We start from the raw sequence: 24,737 nt of genomic DNA, 5'->3' as shown, positions 1-24,737 counted from the left end.
CTCAAACTGAACGACTGGTTGAAATAAGTATCGCTGATCGATCCAGCAGTTAGGTTTCCGTTCGTCTCGGAGGGATTAGTGGCGTAGTCAGCAACTTGGAGGAACTTCAAAAGGATCGTTTTTTTTTGGCTACGACGATTACGTTTAAGCCTCCTTTTTGATTTCTGCGGCGAGAATTTTGTTGAAATTTTTTTCATAAAATGCAGCCAATACTGTAATGTGGCTCCCCTCATCAAGCATTACGCCAACCCCCCCCCCCCCTCTTCCGGGTGAAATTATTAAAATCATTAAGTAATTTTTAGACAGATGGCTCCAGGCAAAAAAAAACAAAATGTATGTATCAGTCATTTGCCGAGCAGAAGAATAAGTCCTCCGCAGTGAGAAATTACCATTGAACATCACGCTGCAGTGATGTGATAATGCAGCTGCTGTTCTTAAGAGAGAATTAGATTATCTACTCGCTATACCCGCCTTTTCAACTCCGTATGAAGTCGTCTGATCTGCGTCTGAATTCATAATCGGAGCTGACTTTGAACAGATCGCTGCCCTACAGTTTAACTGCTGCTCTTCACATTTCCTTCTTCTAGTATTTCTTCACGAATCCAGGCACACTTTAGCGACACACACACACACACACACACACACACACACACACACACACACACACACACACACACACACACACACACACACACACACACTCTGAGACTCACACTCCTGATGCCTGCCTTTTGAGCTGCTAAAGATGCTCCATTATTCATGAGTCTTAATGGCTGTTTCAGTTCTAAAAGAAAACAAAACGCATGATAGGTGTTGAGAAAAATGATTTGCCTTCTTTAGGGAGCAAAAACACAACACATATAAAAAAAAAAAAAAAAAAGGAGAGACTAGACTCCAGGGTTTTTTTTTTTTGTTTTTTTTTGGTGTCATTAGGTAAACGTCACCAAACCAAGTGAGCAGTGCAACAAAGCATCTGCAGGATAAGTGAGGGGTTGGATTTGTTTAAATACAGAGGGGTTTCCAGTTCAACCTAATAAAGTCGCACTCCCCCATCTCGCATTGGGCTTTTTAAATCCCATCTGGTGGTGGTGCGGTGGTTTCTTTTAACGCCGCAGATGCACACGACGCAGCAAACGCATGATGGCATCCACGCATCTGAGATGACGGGACCGCCGTTGGACCAGATGTCCGCTGCCAGGCGGCTCGTATACCTCTCTCCACGCACAGTTTGAGGGGTTTATCTCTTTGTTTGTGAAAATGACATATTACCACCTGTTCAAACTCCATGAAAAGCCAAACAGCGTATAAAGCCAGGATTGTGGCAGTAGGTTGTGTGTGTGTGTGTGTGTGTGTGTGTGTGTGTGTGTGTGTGTGTGTGTGTGTCTAAAAAGTCTGAACCGAAATGTGCCGGTGATTACGTGTACAATGCGTAAGTCTTCACCAGCTCAACTGGCAAATATTCCCTAAAACTAGATACCATCCATGGTAAAATATGAAACGGCTCCTTCATGAAATGTAAAATAAAACAAGAGCTATAGGCTGAAAGAAGCAAAGTTCATGGTGGTGAGATATGTTGCAAGAGTATCTGAGAGCAGGAAGCGGTGCGCCCACACACATGCGGGTTCAAAGTATTTTGAACTGTATTTTTCACGCGTTCTTTTTTTTTTTTTTCGAGTCCCTTCCACCACAGAGACGAATCTATGTCACAGATGACGGAGAGGAACTGTTAGCCGAGCCGTTAATGAGCACAGCCACCGCATGAGCTCAACCGTACGGCGGACGGAATGAAGTGGCACCGGTAAAGATGTAGATGATTACGTACAGGAAGGGGAAAACGGGAAAAAAAACACTAAAAGACTTATTAGCATTCGAAAATGTTGAATGTGCTCGGCAATGAAGAGCTTAGATACGCCGTTAGAGCCGTAAGTTCGGGGGCCAACAACTCTCAGGTAGAAAGTAAACAGTTTATATACAGCTTTACTCTCATGCACAGCACTGAGCGGGGCTTTGAATATTCATTTCTCGGTTAATTGCATCGGGGAGATTGAACCGCGTACGTCGGAGATACTTAATTCATGTCACATGCAGGGGATCGCAACCAGCTAGGTTTCACATTATTATTAAAAAAAAATTAAAAAAAAAAAAATGTAATAATTGCGGGTGCAGTTTTTGGTATCCGATGTCGCAAAATTGTCAGTTTTGACGTAGTGTGAAAAAATCATCAGTCAATATCCAAAGCACTTTTTCCCATGTATATAAATTATGCATTTTAGTTTCTACAAGCAGCATGTTGACAGGAAGTATGCAGGAGATAAAATGAATTATGCTTATTAAAAAAAAAAAGAAAAGAAAAAAAAAGACAGGTTTGCCGTTGAGGCCGAGACCCCTTCAAACGTCTGTCACCCTGAGGCATGGCTCCACCAAAGTGATGTACACTGCAGAGAGTCACGTTTCACACTTTAGATGCTCTCGGGCTCTCATTATTGTGAAAACCAGCCTGAAGCCCTCAGCCCACAACAAATGAACAGTTTCCTCTACTCACCAAACCTCTTGCGGGTCCACCAGTGTGGCTCTTTGAAAGTGGTGAACTTGACGTCCGGGTGCAGCCTCAGTCTGTCGTACAGGTCCGTCGTGCCGCACTTCGGTTGGCCGATGATGTAGAAGTACGGAAGGCAGCGCATGCGGTAGAGTTTCCCATCGCGGCGGTACAAGTGTTCTCGGAAGGTGTTCCTCAAGTGCTGGAACACCGTCCGGAAGCGCCTCGAATAGCGCGCGTACAAGTTTGTCCTGTAAGGGTCCGAGGTGATGTTCCCGGCGTATTCCTCGTACCAGCACGGGTTCTTGACGCTCGGCAGGAATTTGCGCGGGATAGCGGAAAACATCTGTAAAAGCAATGAAAGCGGGCTGAATTAAGCCACCGTTAAAAACCCCATAAAAACACTTCAGACAAAGCCTCCTGAAACACGACGGAAGAGGAATACATCCTAGCCGCTTCACAGACTCGTTAAAGGAACAGTTTTAATTTATGCAGGCCACTGTTTTGGCAGGTGTAGGCAAACGCCACCTGTGTGGGATCCAGCCGCACGTTCGTGACGAGATCGAGCGGGAGGATGCGATCTCTAGAGGGGCAGAGAGTCGGCGTAGATGCGTAGACACAAGTGAGACATATATGTAGGCACAGTGCAGTCGAGACAGTATTTAGGAATTTTGGTTGCCGCTTTTATACGCGGTCCTCCCAGGAGAGGAGAATCTGTCGTAATACTTTCGGACAGTAGTGTCCATGAACACCCTGCCGCCCCGATCAAAGTGAGGCAACGCACACGTATTCCTATACAGGCTTCTCACATTATCACAAGTGTTTCTTGGTGATCAAACAAAAAGGGCCTGTGAGACACGGCTACTTTGAGGACAATTAATGCCGGATCCATCCGCGGACCGCGGTATTGATCGTCCCGCGGCCACACTCTCTCCTATTCATTAGCTGGTTCAATAAGAAATTAGTTATGTTGCAAATTAGCCCGAGCACAAGCCATTATCATTAGGATTAACAATTAATTGAACCGGGCTTTCGAGGTGAAGCGGACACTGTGAGAAAGCCGCAGGACCAGCGTGTTGGGAATGACTTTGAGCTTTAAATCTCTTGCGCAAAAAAAAAAAAAAAAAGAAAGAAATTGGTGGAGACATGTGCAATTATCTGGTGTGACATGAAGTGTTATACAAGGCTTTCAGAGCAGTTTTATCTCTTTTATAAATTAAATTAGAAACTGCAACCAGTGGGGAATTGCAACAATGTATCTGTATTGAACCCGGTGTAGACGCGGCGTGTCGGCATGAATACTGATTTGACTCACCTTTTCACTTAGCATTTAATTATGCTTCGAGACACATCTGAGATTGTCAATTAAAAGAGAGATCAATATCAAGCTGGGACTTGTTTGTGTTATGATTAAAACGGAGCGATAACATGTACACTATAAAACACTGAGGTATTCGTTACGGCAATTAATCTGATAACAAAATCCATCCTTTTGAGACAGTTTGCATCCTTAAGATCTCTTTTGGAGTATATTAGGTATATACTCACATGTGGCTCGCTGTTAACCAGCGCTTTGAGCTCCGGGAGCTGCCGACTGCTGCGAAACTCCACTTTGGATGCGATGGACTTCACCACCAGCTTGATGTGTGCGTCGTCCTTGACCGAGGACAGGTTGAAGGCAAAAGGTCCCGGGCTGACCAGGCTGCTGAAGTGGTAGGGCGAAGGCGTGAGGAGGAGACCCTTCTTGTCCCCCGTCAGAATGTACGAAGCCATGATGAGGAACGTGACGGCCAGGCCGAACAGGAAGCTGTAGAGGCGGATCTTGCGGAAGCAGCCCAGCGTGCTCCAGCGCCTCGCCGGCTCCCGCTTCACCTCCAGGACCGCGAACAGGTTCACGGGCGTGTCGTCCACCTGCAGCAGCAGCGGCCTCTTGCGATAGTCGTCCACCGCCGAGCCCAGCAGGCTGTATTTGTAGTCCATCTGCGTCATGGCGTCAAACGGCCCCCGGGCGGGTCCCAGGTTATCGCGGCTCAGAAACAGGGGGGCGTTATGAAGCGGGATCCAGCGGGACAGGAGGTTTTGGGATGGTGGAGCGGCTGACGGTTGATGTCCATGATGGGTTGTGGAGAACGGCTCCACCTCATCAACAGACGCCCGCCTATAGCAAGAGGAAAAACACAGTCAGCTACATTGACTCACTGTTTCATGCCTGGGCTGATGCAGCAACTTCTAAAACCTTCAAAGAAATACGCCAGATAACCCTTTCTTTCCGCCCACAATTGTCTGTGTAGCCGAGGATTTCCTTGTTCCTCTTTCACAATCGCTGGAAGAGGCGTCAGATATTCCAGAGGTTTCATTGACGTAAGACATGTTACAGAGAATAGACTCAGTCACATCCTGATCAAATGCTGACTTGCATTTGTGTATCTGCTCCATTTGGGAACCTTGGTTTCGCAAACCAAGACCAGGCGCTGATTTGAAATTCTTTCCTGTTTTTCGAGGCATGAAATGTACATTTCATACCTCCGAAGAGCATGTCATCACATCCCTAAGTCTCAGAAAATCCCGGTGACAAAATAAGGCCTCTTTTGTGAAAGCAGTCAAACGATTCGATAGCTGGAGGGAATTTCTCTTTTAACCTCTGTACTTCCGCAGTTCTAGCCGTATAACCTCAGGCTGAACCAAAGAAAAATACATTGACAGTAGTGGAAAACGATGTCTGCTCTGAATATTGACGAATTAGATGAAATGTCACCGAGAAGTAACATTTCATCAGAAGTGACATTTCATCCTGTAAACCATGTCTTGTAAAATGTGATTTTTGATTATTAATTTCCCAACAATCGCGTTTTTTGTCGGGTCAAATTAATTCCGCTGACTTCCTCTTCCACTTCCTGTTTTAATCAAACGGCACAGCGACGCCCTCCCCAACCTCGCAGCCCATCCTCCCACCCCTCCCCGTGCAACAGAGTCACAATGTGGAGGGAGCGATAAGGACGCCGGGACGAGGGATGCTTTCAGCCTAGGAACCGCGAAGCTGTGCGTCAGACTCTGCCTGGGGAGAGACACGAATATAAGAGAAGAGACCCCGGCCCGGCCCGGACCGGAGAAGGGATTATATTATCAGAAAATGGTATTCAATCACTGGGAAGTCACATGGATCAACAGTCGCCCCCACAGATAAAAGGGAGGGGCCAATGTCTAAAGGGTGAATGAATTGGGGATCTTTTTAATGATAATGCTCCTGCAGCAGCAACGAGTAGTTTTTCTTTTTTTTTTTTTTTATCCTTGAGGCTTTCTGTGTGTCTGGAGCCGGCAGTGAATACAATACGCCAGAATGACAAAAAAAAGCCAGCAGGTCTGGGACACTTGTCAAAGGATGCGTGGGGCTGAACGCGGAATACGGCTGAAGCCTTGGAAAAACTGCACGGATACAGGCTGACGTATTTTACACCTGCATCCGACTGGCATACATCATGAGACGAGGGGCTCTACGGAAGTGAGTCATCGCTCCTCCTCGCGGCAGCTGATATCGTCCGCCCGCCACCCACCGCTCACAACCCCCTTTCGCACAACTCTGTATTCACGGTAGCTCGCGGCAGAGCTGATAAGAGGGAACGGCTGGAGAGCGCCTGCCATACCTCGCTCAAGCAATGTCATTTACCCCCAGCCGGGCCCTCGGCAGTCGCCCGACAGCAACGGTCTCTCCAGGAGACAGGTGGAGGAATAACAAGCCGCGGCGCTCTGAAAAGACTGACTTCCAGCCCTCAAGAAGTTGAAAAAGGGAGCTGTGGAGTGACGGCTTCAATGCAAGAAGCCGGAGCCACTGTCAGATACTGACATGGTTGGTTTTTTTTTTGTTGCTTTTAGCCAGGAAATTAAGCTGTTTTTGGAAGCTTTCCCAAAAAATAGATAAATACAGATATATATATATATATATACATACACATGAGTGAGAGTAATGGGTTGTAAATTACACTACTTCACTACTTCAATTAAAGTTTGCATGTCAGAGACGGCGTATCAGCGCCTGTCTTGGAGACATGTTCATTTAAAATAGTCTGTAATGGCATTTTTTTTTAAACAAACTCATAATTTTCCCAGCGTGATGAACGCTCCTAAGAGGTTTGCTTTTAACAGAAATGTAATTACTGCAGGTCAGATGTCCTGTTTCCAAACAGGACATCTTTTTCTAAAAGTAGGATGACATTTTCAGGATTGCTCTTGAGCAACGAGCCCACTGTTTTGCTATTTATGAACATATGCGCTCATCTGTAGTCGTCATGCCATTAGCACTTATTGACTGTGTGTGTGTGTGTGTGTGTGTGTGTGTGTGTGTGTGTGTGTGTGTGTGTGTGTGTCCTTCATCAAGGCTGAAGTCAATGAGGTGCTCATGCTCAAGGCTATTTAGAATAGGGGGAGGAAGAAGAGGGCATGAGAGAGAGAGAGAGAGAGAGAGAGAGAGAGAGAGAGAGAGAGAGAGAGAGAGAGAGAGAGAGAGAGAGAGAGAGGCCGTGTCATTGACGAGAGAATGTTTCCCTCAAGGGAACCCACATCTAAATCAATCAGACACCTGACTGTAGCAGTGGGCGACTGGCAGCTTGACAGTTCTGCTCTATTCATAAAGCAAAAAAAAAAAAAAAACGTCGCTCCTGTCCATCAAACATGATGAAACAGCTTAACTAAAACAGAAATATGGCTGAAGGGCGGCGGACAAAGAGGACACACGGTTGCATCATCTACCTTTTTTTTTTTCTGCTGCCAAACCGTTAAATAATAGTTTAAAAAAAAAAAGCATTTCTGCCCCTCTAACGTGATTTAGCGCCTCTGACCACGGCTTGTAAGAGAACGTTGTTGCTATTTCTAATAACGCTTCATTGTAAGTAAGTGGTATGTTACGGCTTTATTGATATTATAGTATTTATTAGCATGCTAACTTGCAAAACCTGCAACAGTTCAATGTAATTTGGGGCAATTTCAGTATGCATACTGTCATCATTCACATCGATTTATTAATATATTCAATTCAAACTAATGAATTGGTCATGTGCAACATAAAACCTGCTGGTCATGGGTCCAAACTGGGCATGAAGTGAGCGCATCCAATGGTCTTCATAGAAGAGGGATCTCAGACTGTACCATGTTGAGTATGGAGGGATAGCATGTATAAAGTAGCCTAACAGCAACCTATGCAGTTAATTTATCTACGAGGACAAAAAACAACCTCATGAATGGTATTTGAATGTCTTCATTGGTTGTGAACTAATCTGTCTTCATGAGGGGCTTTACAGCTTTACAAGAGAGCGGGAGAAGCTCCTCATGGGACGTCACTGTTGGAGTTGAAAGTTGATTCAGTTCAGCAGCAGATCAGCTGGAAGCTTATTCGCTAGCTGCCCAATAGCCAGGAGCCTACAGCATTGGGTTTGTCTTTGTTGACTGATACGTTTATTTTTGTTGTGTTTAAAACTATAAAAAGAAAAACGGGTTAAGATCTCTTCGGCATCTGTGTGTTAGAAAAGAAACCTGTAAAGGTTTGGCAATTAAGATTAGAATAATATATAATTAACGGTTATTATTGTTGTTCGCAATCCTGCGGCACAAAAGCTGTTATTACTGACTTATCACTGAACTATTAAGCCTTAATGAATGATTTACTATCAAATAAAAACCTATTATACCATAAATTATAAAGCATGCCTTATTAGCAACTGTGTGGCGAAAGAACATCACTGACTCAGGGAGTCTGCAAGTCAGAAAGTTGCAAGTAAATGTCATCCGACTGCAAAGATCAAAGGCATTGACCACGCAGATAACTCAAAATTCATAATGATTGTAATTAACTTCAAAGGCTGTGGCGAGTCGGTGGTAATGGCCTGCCCGCTGCGCTGATACCGCCCTCACAGTGTGGCGCAAATGGAATTGCCACGGCCTTAATAACTCATCAGGGGGGTGGGGTGGGGGGGGGGGACCTCTCTGCGCTGTCTCCGCCTGTCATTCAGAGATGGATCAGTGAAACGGGCAATCAGGCAGATTTGTTTTTAAAAAAAAATCTGCCGTCTGTCCGTCTCCGGGTCTGGAGAAACCAAACCGGTCTCCCACACCGGCAGCTAATTGCCGTTCTCTTGTGTACCTTTTCTTCACCGCTGAACAATTCCTCTCTTTGTGTTTATTGCTGTCAGATTGATTATTTGTCACAACAACAACAACAAAAAAGCGATGGAGATGGACAGATTGTCTTTTTATTGTACCTTTTCAAAAAAAAAAAAAAAAATCTTTTGTTGTTAATCCATCTGTTGTAGCAAATCAAAATTTCAAACTGGTTCTATTACAGCTTTTTTTCTCACGCTGTGGATGTGACAATTTGCTTTCTTCGGCATTGATTGGGGAGACAAAATTGGTAAACGAGGGTATGAAAACTATACCAGACTATTCTTCTACCTTTTTTCCTATTCTGCCCGTGACTAGTGGTCACATTCCATTGGACGGTAAATGCTCTCAGACAATAGGAATGACAAAAGCAGCTCTTAAATCATTCATTCCTCAAACCACGGCGACGCGTGATCGTTCTGCTCCTGGCTGGAGAAGCAGTCTCAGTGGAGGAGCACACTGTCCTACTTCTTAGGTCTCGCTGGTATTTCTGATGGGTCATCTGAAATACCCCTTTTTTTATTGTTTTGTTTGGATTCAAAGCGAAGCACCAGCTCACTCGGACCAAGCAGCTACTGCTCCATATCGCAGAATATTGTTAACATCTCTTAGTTATCCCCACAGACCTCTCCCGTGTTGTTTGTCTTCATCTTCGACTGCAGGAGAAGATTAAAAGGATCGCTTTCATCGGGTATAATGCTAACCCATTTACAGTGGAACTCGGATGTTTTCTCTTTGAAAAAACGGTGCAGGAAACTCTCAATTTCCCCACCCCCGACGTGTCTTCTGGTCCTCTGAGGGCGGGACACGTGTGCCGAGTATATTTTATCGTTCTTAGATGTTAACATAAACTTCACTCCTCTGCAGGAGCAACAGGCAGCTGGGAGGTTGAAGACTTTGAAGCAAGAGCTATTTGAGGTTTAAGCTCAAGCGCGCCTGATCCATATTACAACGGAGAGCTATCGAAAAATGGTTAATTAAGGACAAATGGATCGCCGGATACCCAATTTATAATCGCAAATTAAATCGGAGATACGTGGATGGTGGAGGAAATCAGGAAGTAGTCGGACAAAGAGTGAAGACATGGAGACTCTGTAGATGCACAGCGCTGATGTACCGACTGACGGGCCTGTTAAAGTATCACTATATTGACTTATCATACGACATTATAGACACGACCTCAATCACTTTGAAGATTTATCGTGCGATATATGGACACGACCTCAATTATTTTTTTTTTACCTTATTGACTCGTAAGTTATCTGGCCTTGGATCAGTTTTGCTGAGCGGGATATTTGCACGCTTGCTTGTTTACATGAGAAAGTTGGCGATCATTTTAGCCAGCGTGACGACCGAATAAAACGCCAGCCTTTTCCCTACATCTACAATGTTTATCGCAATTATTTCTGGGGGGCAATATAGCGTCTTTTTTTTTTTTTTTTTTTACAAAAATTGAGCGGCTATCCCCGACACGTTGTGCAGGTGTGCAAAGTGAGCGTCCGCAGTGTTGCTTCTTCCCTTATACATGAAACATGAACATTTTTCCCGACGGACTCTATGTCTGTATGACAGCAGGAAGAAAAAAAACAAAACCTGATTAATTCAAGTGAAATGCGCGTGGCGTAAACAAAACAACCCGCAATCCTCGCTTGCCTTTTCACGACCGCAGAAGCCAGAGAACAGAGACGACAAAAGCGAGACAGCTACAGTCGATGTGTGGAGGAATATAAACATGAGCACAAGCTGAAGGGGGGGGGGGGGGGGACTGAGAGCCTCCCCGTGATGAAAAGACTTGGGAGACCTTGAGAACAGAATAGCACATTCTGTCCGCGGGGTCCTCTCCTCTCACAGGCTGATTCCAACCGTCCGCCGTGATGCCGGAGAAGCGCTTTGTCATTCAGGAACAAGCTTGTCTGCGAAGCTGTTTCCACCCCTTTATGACCACTTACAGATCCTCCAGAGCAAACATGCAACAAAAAAAACCCCAAACAAACTGAAGAATGGAGTAAACAGCTAATGACTTCAGACTGTAAGCAGAACATCAGTTCTACACAAAGAGCTAATGAGCCGACTGTGAAAGCCGATACTAGCTGAAGGGCCGTAATCTCTTCTGAGAAACAATCTGCTCATCCTCTCTGCCGTGACCTCTTGACATTTTCCCGAAAAGACGGGAAGTGGATTTTGGTTGACGTCCACCAAAAACACAGGAAGTACAGTCAGGGGTGGGGGGTGGTGGGGGGTCGAGACCGTGATCGGAAGGAAGGAAGAACAAAGAGGGTGTCAACCGCTGTGTCAGCTGGAGGAAGATGTTTTTTTTTTTTTTTTTTTTCTCAACCAGGCCACTCACAATAATTAAAGTTCAGCATGAGGCCGCTGCAAGGGTGGCGTAGCCGTGGGACCGAGCTCGACATGTGACGCTGAGGCAATCTTGTGATGATTGGTTAAATTGGGCCTGGTGATGAATAGCTGCTGATGACGCGGACGCCTCCTCCAGTGTCAAGGCTATTTTATTTTAGCGGGGGGGGGGGATCTTAAAGGGACAAAAGCTCTCTTCGTAAACTGTGGATAGGTGTTATGTGTTATTATTGGTAAATAATCTTGGTAAAGGACGTGGGCAGTTAACAGTGAGGTTGTTATAAAATGAAACAACAGGATTACATGCGTGTACATTTCCTGTGAATCCTTTGTAAAGGCAATCTGAATGCAGCACGGGATTGGCAGACTCCGCCACAACCACGAAAAAAAAGTAACGACTAGAGATGTAAATGGTATCAAAACTGGGGTTTGATTTGGTTTTAATCCCCCAAAAAATGATATCATACTAAGTGTTCATGTCTCCAACACGAGCAAGAGTTATGTTTCCTGCTGCAAGGAAATATGAATCACTGAACTTCACAGTAAATGAGTTGAAATCTCAAAAAAATGCTTCAACTGATGTTGCAAATGGTCAGCTGACGATGCAGCCAGAGCGAACAAGAAATGGTTAAACTCTGTGTGTGTTTGGATTTTCACCCCAGGTTTTTGTGTTATTGTTTTTTTTTTTTTTTTTTTTTTAAATCTCATTTCAATCGTCAAAATAAATACTTGTCATAAATGCATGATACAAATGGAAAACGACGAGCCTTATCTAGTTTACTATTTAAATCAATTGGAAAAAGGCATCGTTTGTGCGAGTAAATGAAGCAAGAACCAAAACAAGCTGCTGAAGCGTGAAATTACTCCTCACAATAGCTTGGGAGTACAAGAGAAAACATCTGGAAATAGGATTGCGCTGGGCTACGATGAACCACGAAGCCCACTGATAATGGAGCGAGCGGGAGCCCCTGTGACCTGTCAAATATGCCACTTCCTTCTGCAGCCCCCCCCCCCCCCCCCCGAGGGGCTGCAGCCCCATCCCATCATGTAAATCACAACCAGCAACCCGAGCACGAAAGAGCAGATATTCACCGTGGCTTCGTTCGTCACGTTACCCGGGGAGAAGTCATCCATCACATTCCGTCAGATCACACACACTGTTGACCAAAGATCAAGAATTTAATCTCCAGGAAGTCTGGCAGCAGGCGCCCCCCCCCCCCACCCCCCCCCAGGAGACCAGAGGACCTGACCGTGACCCGACCGAGGAGCCGCCGGGTCAAATTATCAACACAGCCTTTGGACGCTTTCGCTGCTGCGGAGGGTGGCGAGAAATGTGCCCTCTGCCCCGGATTCATAACCGATGCTCAGCTGGGATCTCAAGAGCTCAGGCTGGAGTCCCACTTCAGCACTTTCCTTCGTCTTTTATCTTTTATTCATTATCTTAAATTTCACTGGCAGCCTCCATCCCACAGCCATGGGCTCCTTCTAAAGGTGGATGAGTGCTTATGATGGTGTCATTAAAAAGAGCGCGGAAAACAATGGCCGCTACTTAAATTATTGATTGCGGAAATGGATACGTTAGGAAGCGCATTGGGGTGCTCTGGTCTCTACATGGAACACTTACACTGATGCTGAATTGAGGACTTAAAAATGCTGATAGTGGAGATTAGAGGAAAGGTGAAAGGTCATGTGTCTTATCTGGGATGGAAGCCTACTTTTACGTCACGTTATGAATAAACAATTGTATTTTTGATGGGAGAACTGCACTTCCAACGCAACAAACAATCGGGGATTTCTCGTGTGAGCTTGGAGTTTGAGGGGCATATGTAAAGCAGTGCTGCGTTCGCACAGCAGCTTCCAATGAATAATGTATCAGGACCGACTTGGATGTGATGTGTCTGTAACTTATTATCTAACTTCAGAAAAATGTATACTCCGATGAATTCAAATAACTCCGGAGACATCCTAGTGTGTATTTCCATATTTCTCCGGCTACGGTTGGAGATCTATTTTTTGTAGAAGATCTTTTTCAGTGATCCTCCAGTCGCTTTAATTGAGTTTCTACTTTTTCATCTTTTGTCTAGCTTTCTGTGTCAGTGGTCAGATGTTTTTTTTTTTTTTTGTCTTGTAAAATATTAATCTGTATCGCTGACAGATTTTGCGATGTGGGTTGAGATGGAAGACTTAGGAGAGACGGAGTTAAATAATGCTGACTGACAGAGGAAACTTGTTGTGAGTAAGTTGTGTGTGTGTGTGTGTGGGGGGGGAGCAAAGTGAGTGAGAAGTCGTGAAACGGATTCTTGGGCGCTCGGTGTTGCGTGGGAGGACTGTTTTTTTTTTTGTTTTTTTTGGAGATTTGTGAAATTCGTTGCCAATCGGTTACACATCCCTTAAGGTCCATTTTTTTCGTGTTTTTAAACCGCCAATAATGTGGGTGGCAGCTTGAAACATTTATATCGAGCGCCACCAACAACTCGCCATCGAAACTGTTTTCCTAGAAAGGTGGCAAAAAAAAAAAAGCTTCCCACAAAACAGTCCAACCAACAAATGAAAGTGTCCAATTCCTGATTGAAAGAATAATCGAGGCGAGACGATTGATGCTAGACTTTGTCCCTTTACCGGATCCGACGTCTTCCTTTCGGACGAGCACCTTTTCCATTTGTTCGACTCTCTGGCAACACCTGCAGCTGCTCGCCTCCTCGCTCTCTTTATGAGACCTGACAGGCAGTCTCTCTAACATGTGGACCAAAGTTCAATCGACTGTTAATCTTCCCTTTTTTGACAAGAAGCAGACAGAGCTTGGGGGGGGGGGGGGAAGCAGTTGGTAATTAATCCAATGGGAATGTTTACTCTTTCCAGTGGAATGCCTTCTGAACCCACAGCGCAGCATAAATGGCAAAGATCCAAATCGGCTTACAGAAAATTTAAGGGATAAAAACCGTAAACACTTGTATAAAAAGAAGAAAAAAAATGTTGTGGCTAGGACGTTCAAGGCTATATTTACCATTAGAAACAATGCTGCAGTTATAGGGTAGTTTTTTTTCTCATCCACATGTTGTTGCCCGTTGACATTCATTGACATTTTGTAGGACACATCTGTGAACACTATTCTGTGCTCTGGAATCATCGCGCTGCACTTAAAGTTGGTAAACCGCCACTAAAATATGCCTTTACGGCGCATCTGTGCGACATCTAAATAAAAGTATGTACTTCGGCAAACTCGGGGGGGCTATCATGAGAGAGCAATAAAGTGGAGAAATTGGAAACAATAGATTCAATGTGTTCCCAACGGAAGCCGAGGACAAGAACATCAAACATGAGTGACTGATCCTGGGAAAATATATATATATTGTCTATTCTGTTTCCATTTTGCAACCCCTTAGATTTATCTGACCCCCCCCAGCTTGGAAACCGCTGTTGAACACATTAAGAAACTTGTGGAAAACTTGTTCTTAGCTCAAAGGCAAATGCAGTTTTGACTTCTTCTGATTCTGGTTTCTCAACACAAAGAGGAAGATGATCCATTACATGGAGAAATGAAAGTAATCAGAGAGGGTTTCCACCTGACGGTGCTGTCGTTATCCCCGGTGGTGACTTATCATTCAGGTCGGCTCCTGGCTTGGGGGAAATTCAATTAAATCATAATGTAATTGTTTTAAACCTATCACACTTAAGGCTAATTAGCAATCAGTTTGCAGCTTGTTAGCATTCACCAGTGTTGATTATATGAAGCGCTCTGAAGTACGAGGGACTATTGCACGTGACGCTCGAGGTTAACACGGCGGTTGTGCGGTGAATTTGTAATCTGTAGAGGTGTGGTTAGTCCTTCGTTTTATCATTGACTAATGTTCCTTTCATGAATCAGACTGAAGGGGACACTTGGGGCGCTTCATGTTGTTTGTAATTCATTGCTCCCAGTGGACAGATATATTTTAGTACTGGACTCGTATAAAGCCACTAAGCGCTGGGCGGCCAAGTAACTGAGAGGAGCACATTTTGGTGAATCAAATGAGGCTTGAGCTGAAACTTTCGTTCCAGTCGAGCCGTGCCTCCGCTTTTTCTCAACATCAAATAAATGTGTTTACTCGCGACTAAAACCGGAGGAAAAACTTGGGAGTATCTCCCAAAAACCCCCCCCCAAAAAAAACCCCCGCAATCTTTGTTAAATCCCAACGCTGTGAGGATTCCACGAGTAACTCCGACGCCATCGCAGATATTCGCCTTTTTTTTTTTTTTTTTGTAAGATACAACACGGATCTATGCGACTGGAAAAGAAGAGCACCTTCCTGTTTTTCCTCTTAATTCCCTGCTTCCTCGAAGGTTCTGCAGGAAACCTGTAGTAATCCTTGTGCTGTAGCGTTTTCACACTTAGTTGGTTTTCATCTCTCAGCCGCGCCGAGCCTCCTGCCAGATATGGGATATGTGCACGGATTGAGTGTTAGCCTATGACTGCCAAGAAAACGTGTGAATTAACAAAACGTAGGCCGTTACTGAGTCGGCTGTCTTAACCGCTCCGCCGCTCGGGGAGTGGGCCTGCTGCAAAACAGTTTTAGGGAGGCTACTGGGGATGGGGGGGGGGGGGCATCCCGGTGGATCCATAATATCAACTCGGCCTGTGGATTTCCAACTTCTAAGTCGCTGTGCTTTTATCTCCCTGCTACATTATACATGCGACTCCACAGTAATGAAGGCTTGGACAAATTCACCGGGCTTAACGGACAGGCAAGGCAGGTTAATACTCCAAATTAAGGGTGCGCATAAAGAGGTCTCCTCTTTAATACGGAGGATTAATCGAAAGGCATCTTCATTTTTAAGGGTGGCCAATATGTTCCGCCTCTCTCACAGAAGGATCCCTCGCGCTGTGTGTGTGTGTGTGTGTGTGTGTGTGTGTGTGTGTGTGTGTGTGTGTGTGTGTGTGTGTGTGTGTGTGTGTGTGTGTGTGTGTGTGTGTGTGTGTGTGAGGTTTAGCATAAATCACAATAATGCATCTGCTCTGTTCAGTATGCTCTGGAAGTAGATTGTATAGCAAGGAAAAAAAAAATGTTTAATCACAACTCTACCTGCTTGGCCACATCCTGATAAATGGAGGGAGGGTGATAGATGTTCTTACTACAACAGCGCATCCATCTTGCGAAGTGTAAAAAAAAATATATATATATTCTCCGGTTTGCCAAAGGTTGACACCGGCAGCAGCTGCCTGCGCACGATATAAAAACTCCAGTTTTAAATGAACTTGGCAGGGATAATCCCGCAAAATGATAGCTGCAGCGATGGAAAATAGCATTCGTACACATTCCCTGTGACCCCCGGGGCCCCGGGGTCAGAGTGTGTCTCCTCACTGCCCCAAAAAAAAAAAAGGCCTGGAAAAAAAAAAAAAAAAAAATGCAAACAGCCCCTCGCAGGTGCGTCTGACGCTTCTGCTGGACATTTCGAGGCTGTCCGGTAAACGGAACTCGATGTTGACCTTTTGATCTCAGACATACGTGCAGCTTGGTGGCAAGTGCATGCAAGTTTTTCTTTTTTCTTCTTTTTGTTTACCAGTCTGAGCTAGTTAATACGTCAGCTCTTGCTGCGGTTGAATTTGCTGCTGCTGCATGCGCTTACAGTCATCGACCAAACTATACGTTCAGCTGCTCGGGGGGGGGGGGGGGGGGAAAGATGGAGTAGATAGAAACGTAGCTTCTCTGCGGTTCAGTGATGCCGTGACGTTATCGGGAACGATCTCAATGGTTTGTACGTCGTTAAAAAAAACAACTAAAATGTTTTAAACGCACAGTGTAGTGAGAAATGTCTCACGGTAGCTCAGTTAAAAGGAGTTGCACGAAGGTAATTGTAGAATGAATCTCTCCCCGCCGCTGTGTATTGTTGGAGTCCCAACAGGTCTGTGTTGAGGCCCATTAGAGGGACATCTGGAAGACAGATACTGTCCACAAACACACACACACACGCACACAACTACTAATACTGGGTCCTCCTGCTAACCTAAGGGATTCCACGGAAACACATGACAGCATCCATGATCAAAGGGAGGCGTAAATATAGATTTTTTTTGTTTGTTTCTCAATCCTGTTGGAAATCAATAACACAGAAAGCTGGATGCTCTCTGTAATTTCATTACTTCTTTTGATTTAATCGCAACTTTCATTGAGGTATTTGGTACGTAATCGACATCTAATTTGCTTTTTCTCCCCATTTTTCTTCTTTCTTTTTTTTTTGACCAGAAGCTTTTATGAGCTAAACATGCCGTTACAAAACCAATTTGAGCGTTTTTCTGACCTGCCATCAACTAAAACTGCTCTGTTATGATGAGGGGAAAAGACGAAGGTCTGAAGGCTGAAAGAAACTAACTTTGACTGTTGGTAGGAATTCAAAATTACACTTTTTGACGCCCGACCGTCTATCCATCCCGGCCTCATCCGTTAGTTTGGATTATCTCGCTGCAGGGGAAACACCTTTGGGGCACATGGGAGTGAACATCACTTTTTAATTGGAGGTTGTCAAAAGTCTCGCGCGTCTGTTTGTTAAGATTTGACTGAGTTACGACCGAGCAGGGAATATGAATGTGGAAGCAAATTGCAGCAATTGGGGTGCTAAGAGTTTTAAAGTAATTGCCCTTCACCCCCCCGAGCGGCGTATTTATTGTGAACCTCGCGCCGCTCCCTCCGTGCCCCCTCTCCATCGCTCCTGCTCCTCTCTGGGGAACGGCGCCTCACAACCTGCTCCTCTAAAACAACAAAACTAGCAAATTCAGGAAAAAGCCAAAAGCAATTAAGCTTAACTATTCTTATTTTCCACCATTTTTTAATGCTAATAATAAAGAGATAAGACCAGTTGTGTATTTAGCAAACAGGGAATTTTTTTTTTTTTTTTTTTTTACATAATTATAAACACAATTTTCTCTGCATAAGTAATATCATCCTCACCCCACACGGTCCCATAAATCAAACCACTAGCTGGGGGGGAAAAAAGGGGGCTGTTCTCATTCGCCAGACTCCATCTACACAGCACAACTGGGTACAGATGGTGAGGGAAATAAAAGCCAGTTTAGTTCCCCATGCGTCATTAATACAAGCAATGACCCCCCCCCCCCCCCCCACACCCCGAAAAACTTGGCAGCGACTCTGGGATGCCAGATTTACCTTCTTACTCAGCACCTCAAAGTCCCACGCAGTGTCTGGTGTTAGTGCAGAAAAGCCCTCCAGATATGTCAATAACAAGTCACACACATGAGAAAAGTCACATGCTTTTTTTTCCCCCCACATCAGTTATGCAGTTATTGCTTCACGTACAGTATTTTAATCGTGACCTTGCATAGAAACAAAACACATTTGCATCTGAACGTGTCCAGAAAGCATCTGTGGGTTTTTGAATTTATAGGCAGGTGCTTATGTGTGACATTTTTAAAGTGATTCATCTGATTTATAGACGTCTCCAGTACTGCATGCAATGACAGTAAGACCACTTATAATGACTCTTAAAGAGTTTAGACCTTTTAGAGTCGACGTGACAAGACCAGATTGAGGCGGCGCGAGATGCTTCCACGCTCCCTCCTTGTTTACTAAAGCCAATAAAAAAAGGAAAAAAAACCTTCTGTGCAAGTCATTCAGGAGATAAAGCAGATTAATGTCTGTCAGCATGTTGGCTTAATCACTGGAAGCTCATCAATCACAATGACAAACAGGCCCTCGGACCGCTGCTTAAGTCAGACGGCATCTTCTGGAGCGGCTGCTCCTTCGCAGCCGCATAAATCCCGCCCGCCGATCCACCGCTCTCATCAGGAATACATAACGTAACTTCATCGGTGGATCCATCCATCAAGCGGGTCTCCAGGCATACGCCATTATTTTTCAAAAAGTCCAACTTCTGCACTCGGAGAGGCAGCCGGATACCGTCCCCCGTCTCTCTCCCCCCCCCCCGCGGATCATCATTCAGTCTAAAACCGGAGCCCGCTGTCACTGAGACGCGAGCTCGCAAAAGCAGCAGCAGCAGCAGCAGCAGCAGCCTGTCTATGAAACATTTATGCAACAAAGGGTTACTGGTGACAGGAGTGAAGCTAAAGATGGCATCTTTACGAGGCTGACGTGTTTTTGATGGGCTGCTGAGCGGCCCAGGACTTCACTTTTAAAATAGACGCACCGAACAAAACGCCGTCTTGACAGTCGGTTTGTTTGTGTCGATGCAAAAACTCATTCTGCATGCTGATGAGGAGGGACGTTCAGTGTTCAGTTGGTTAACCGTGAACGCCACGTCCCTAATGGGGGCGCACACAACTTTTACGTTCTTATTGATTAGTCCATCGATTCAAATAATGCTCATCAGTATTTCCAAAAAAAAACGCAAATTGCTTGTTTTGTGTCTAAAAACCCTCAAATATTAAATTTACAACAATGCAGCAACCGCTCACATTGGAGGAGCACGAACAGCAACGCTGCAGAGAGGTACGATTTAAGAATGCATGTTTTTAAAATCAGAATGGCCTTTACACACTTACTTTATGTAAATTTGGCTTTTGATTTATCTGCTATAATAAAACGATTGGCGATTAAGGTCGATTTTTCTGTGCTTTCGCACGGCGAGTGTGCGGAAACGGACATATTCAAAATGTACAGCATAGTGTGCAACAACAACAACAACAGAGGCTCTGGAACCCGGACCAAGACGCCAAACTATTCCTTCCATGCCAGATCCGCTCCTTTCTGATCTCCTCTTTCACAATAAAAGCCCGAGACATGTACTGCGTAACCGTAAAATAGCTTACAGTAGCTTATAGGCTATAGAATGCTTTACACCCGGTCAGACTGCCAGAAGCCGCTCCGGGTCAATAGGTTCAGCCGGTAGTCGGTCCCCTGCTTGCAGGAATCTATTCAAACCCTTTTTATTGAAAAAGTCTTGCTAAGGTTGCAAATTCACATCGCTGCTGGCGTGAATAGCTTTTGATGCAAAATACATTCGCGGGGCGAGTAGTTTGCATTTGCGTGCTGTCGTGCCCCTGGTGAGTAAAGAACCTTTTTTAGAGGACATCACACTTGAAGGACAGTCAGCTGACCCTGGTATGTGTTAGTGTTGCATTGGATGAGGGTCCATACGAACAGTCCGTGTGCCCTGCGGCCCCCAGAGGAGCCCCAGTCGACCGGACTCACTGCGGCCCCCCCCCTCCGATGCATACTTGACACCAACCTTACTGTAGCAGCGACTGAAATAAAAGACCCCTCAAAGAGAGGTCAAATGCTTCATTTGAGAAACACAGAATGCTGCTTCAGGCTCTCGGGCTGAAAAAAAAAGATGTTGGGAGTTATCAGAGCAGGGCAAGAATGTGTGAGTCACTGGGAAAACGGAGAGAATCGCAGGGCATCTAAAGGACCAGTCAGAGGTTCTGGGGGGGGGGGGGGGCGTTGAGGCTCTGGGACAAAAATGTCCCAGACCAGCAAGGGTTCTCACAAAACACAAAGTGGAGCAAAGAGGAAGTTGGCAGCAAATCAGGCAACACACAGTGTCTATCTTTTCTAGTCATAACACAGCCAGAGCTTTTGAGAAAATATGAATCTATTTTCCAAGTAGGCTCATTTCCTCCCCCTTTTTTTAAATTAAAACTGTATGAATAAACGAGAACGACGGCCTGTTTAAATCTGTGCGGCAGTAAAATGCAGGACGGCAGCACGACTCGCAGGAACTGTGTTTATGTCTCGGCTAATAAAAGCCGCTCCGTCGCACGAAGATTCACCCGTGCGTGTTTTTTTGGCAAATTGCACAATAGACACGATGCTGTAACAAGACAGTCAAATATTGCCAGACAATTCCCAGAAGCAAAAACTACAACAACATAAAAAGACAGCTTTGAAGTAACACTTGTTTTTATCTTCTGGACTCCGGAAACTGATCCAGTCTGTTGTTCTACATTAGTGCCGACATGAGGATGTGTTCCATCACTGTCGCTGTCTTAATGGCCTCCGTGAGTTTTGAAAAAGGGGGAAACAGCCTCGTGCACGTTTGCTTCCACCCTCTCCCTCAGTTTGCATGATGAAGTGGCTTTTATTAAAAAAAAAAAAAAAAGGCCATTTAAATTGAATTCCCAAAAGGTTCCCTCAGCCATTCCAATTGAATTCCCTTCCCTTTACAGACATCCGAAGATTCCAATAACAAAGGCATCCCCTCTTTGTCTGTGTTGATAATTAGTCTACAGCTGGTCTATTGCTGACAGACGCATCACTGGAATCTCAAAAGAAACCCAACGGTGGAAGAATTCAATCTAAAAGCTGCGTTTCCCCCCCGCTGCGATCGCATTCACGCGTAATCAAAGTCTGGTTGAAAAGATTAACATCTTGCTTTTTCATAATTGATAGAAGACTTATGGCATACACATCCCATTATTCATTCACATCTCTGTTTTTCCATTTACGACGTCGCACAAAGTCCTGTTTTCACATGCAGATTTGACAACGCGTGGCAGCGTGATTCATCGTTTATTTACTTTGAGTTCTTTTTAAAATGAATACTTCATCAGCCGAGTGTGTGTGTGTGTATATATATATATATATATATACATATACGCAGAGCGAAGTTAACGCCGCGTCTAAATCAAGATGCCATCGGCCGGAAATATTACAGCTCGACTTATTTCGGACGGAGCCATTCGTCAAAAAAAAGGGGGCTTCAGTCACTCCACCGAGATCTGCGATGGGAAAACCAAAAAAACGGAGTGGCTGCCAGTCGTGGCGTTTAAATCATTCTAATCATCCATCCCACTCGCTGTATCGTGATATATATATATATATATATATATATATATATATATATATATATATATATATATATATATATATATATATATAATTAGCAGCGAGGAAGAGATTACGCCGCCACATTTGGTGACGCCTACATCTCAGCTTTCCACACACAGACACTGTGTCAACTTGTAAGCAAACTGCTGCACGCTCTTCATTGTGGAAATATGTGCTTTGTGCTCTTTAGTGCAGCAAGTCATTACTATTTTCATTTCACTAAGACCAAGAAAGTGGATCACATCGCTCCAGTTCTGAGGTCTTTGCTTCCTGTCCAACAAAGACTTGACGTTAAAACCCTGCTGTTTGGTTTATAAAGCACTGAATCATCTCCTCTGATCTGCTGCTACCTTATGAACCATCCCGACCCCCCTTAAGGTGGTCTGGGACCGGTCTACTTCCTGTTCCCAGAGTCAGAACTAAACATGGAGAAGCAGCGTTCGGTTCTTCTGCTCCACACATCTGGAACAAAGTCCCAGAAAGCTGCAGGTCTGCTGAGACCCTCAGCTCCTTTAGATCCAGACTGAAGACTTTTATGTTTGCTGCTGCCTTTGAGTGAACCACATTCAAGGATATTAATCAATTTCTGCATTTCACTACTGTAGTTTATTTCTTAAACTGCACTGCAACTAGTGTTCTATTTTTGAGCTTTCTAGTGTTTTAATGACTGTTTTTAATGTTTCAATGAACGTTCTTAATTGTTTTTAAATCTCCTTTTCTTTTGTTTCGATGCTTTTAATGGTTTTATGTGAAGCACTTTGAATTGCCTTGTTGTTGAAATGTGCTCCACAAATAAAACTCGCCTTGCCTAGTCTATAAAATGTCAAAAGTGTGTCAAAAAATGTCAGTTAAAGGTCCTTTTATTCCCCTTGATAAATGACTCAGACCCTTAAATTAGACTAATCGATTAACCGCTCCATGCGCCACTGCTCTTGACGACTTTTGCCTTTACATCCCATCTGCTTTGCTCTTCCTTGTGTGAAGCCCTCGTGGCTATAATGTGCCGGCAAATCAGCTCCAACGTGAGTAATTGAAAGCTCCAGTACAGTAGTTAAAAAAAAAACCAATGTGCCACTGCGCACATTAACTCCTTGCAACTTTTGAAAAGTAATGAGGGGGGAGTGGGAGGAGGTTAACGCGATGCGATGCAGCCCGAGGGCACGTCTCCACCATTAGCCCCAAAAAAAACTTCTCAACCCTCGCGTGAATCCATATATGGCAAACGGCGCATTGTAGACGCATCACGAGATGTCTCGTGAAGCGTTTCAAATGAGTCTGGCGAGAGATCCCTGTTTTATATTGAAAGAGTCAATTAGAGATTGTTGCGGCGCGAACTGTGGGACGTTTAATTAGCAGGTGCTGTGATGGCTCCTCAGATCCTCAACACACTGTACTTCATCACATCCAATGATCTGTAGAGCATCGCAGAAGGTCTTTGTGTGCAACCAGTCACCTAAAAAGACTGTTTGTTTCCCTCTTTTTACACATGCTGATCCATTTGGCCAGCATTTTCCCAGTAGGTCCAGTTGCCTCGCGGCGGTATGTGGTCTATTTCGGTGTCTCAGGTATAGGACAAAGAGAGAAGAGAGAGGACCATTCCGTCCCTCGCGATGCTTCCCCATGCTCTCATTGGTCAGCGGGAGATCCTTTTGTGCTCTCACGGACAGACGAGCCTAACGAACGCGTCTCGTGAATGGAAGCCGCCACGATATTCCCGCACAATCGCGAAAGAAAACGTGACAGAATCTGGGGATTCTTGGAATAAAAAGCAGCCCCTCGCAGACCTGATGGAGGCTGGGATTGGATTTATTTCGACAGCAGCCTAATTAGTTCATTTCTTCCACGACATGCAAGTGTCTGCACGCTGTTAACTCCACGAGCAAGCAGCTCTTTCTCCCACTTTCAAACCGAAGCAAACGGAGTCAACTCTCGGGTTAGATTAGGATACATAGTGAGCCATTCATTCTCTACGGGGCGGCGGGCGCCTCTCCGCTGAAAGGAGCCCGTTATATTGGCGATGTCTCCAGTTGTATACAGGTCACACACACACACACACACACACACACACACACACACACACACACACACACACACACACAAATCCCCCCCCCCCCTCCCCAAAAAAAACTTTTCCATTTCTGCACGCACTCGCTTTCCGAGATCCAAAAAAAAAAGTACCCGGGTACCGGCTCGGAGCTGATGAAGACAACAGTATATCGCAACAGAAACTTCCCAAAAAAAAGCATATATACAATAATCGAAATGCACGAGGATAAACATTGCAGAGAAAATGTGTGAAATAAAAACCTTACCATGAGTTTTGCAGCGCTCACGCGACCACCCGGATCAAACGACTTGTCATTATTGCCGGCTCGTATATTTCCATTCCGGTCACCGGTCACGGGATTAATGGCATTTGTAAATCCGTGTAATTCTTATTTCTTTCCTCGGCTGGCGGGGGTTACACGTGAACAAGTTGTAGACTCTCCGCGCGGTGACAGCCTTCTCTTCAGCCTCCTGCTTCTCTCTCTCTCTCTCTCTCTCTCGAGCTGTGATATGAACGGTGGGAGTCAGCGTCTGTCTCTCTCTCTCTCTCTCTCTCTCTCTCTCTCTCTCTCTCTCTAATGTCTCTGTCTCTATTGGTGGGAGAGTGAGCAGGGGTCCCTTAATAAGGACTATGATTCCAAACCTACCAGACTTTAATAGACACATTTAAAGGGCCACTTCACACAAATATAAAAATACATATGTTTCTCACTGATCCTAAATTCTATACAGTCATGCACATAGTTTGGGTTTTATTTGCACAGGTTTTTAGATATCGGTTTCAGATATCTGACTTCACCCTGATACAATAGAAATGAATAGAATTTCATTTCTAGAGCTATTGAAAGAGCGTTCCCGGTGGGAGTCCTGGTGGG

At 44.8% G+C, this 24,737-nt stretch overlaps 1 protein-coding gene across 1 annotated transcript in view; it reads right to left on the bottom strand.

Annotated features, from left to right (window-relative positions):
- Nucleotides 1-24,344, bottom strand: part of LOC137892051 (carbohydrate sulfotransferase 15-like) — a 31,794-nt gene extending 7,450 nt beyond the window's left edge. Inside the window, exons 1-3 of the mRNA XM_068736950.1 lie at nucleotides 24,129-24,344; nucleotides 4,085-4,694; nucleotides 2,543-2,882 (exon numbers count right to left, since the gene is read on the bottom strand). Of these exons, the coding sequence (XP_068593051.1) occupies nucleotides 2,543-2,882; nucleotides 4,085-4,525 (781 nt within the window). The 5' untranslated portion in view covers nucleotides 4,526-4,694; nucleotides 24,129-24,344. The remainder of the gene's footprint in view (nucleotides 1-2,542; nucleotides 2,883-4,084; nucleotides 4,695-24,128) is intronic.
- Between the last annotated feature and the right edge of the window lie 393 nt (nucleotides 24,345-24,737).

Source organism: Cebidichthys violaceus, unplaced genomic scaffold (genome assembly GCF_023349555.1).
Source record: "Cebidichthys violaceus isolate CVI_PGR_0920_01 unplaced genomic scaffold, fCebVio1.0.p SCAF_74, whole genome shotgun sequence".
Lineage (NCBI taxonomy): Eukaryota > Metazoa > Chordata > Actinopteri > Perciformes > Stichaeidae > Cebidichthys > Cebidichthys violaceus.
The sequence above is the reverse complement of the archived record's forward strand: the minus strand, read 5'-3'. Positions and strand labels throughout refer to the sequence as shown.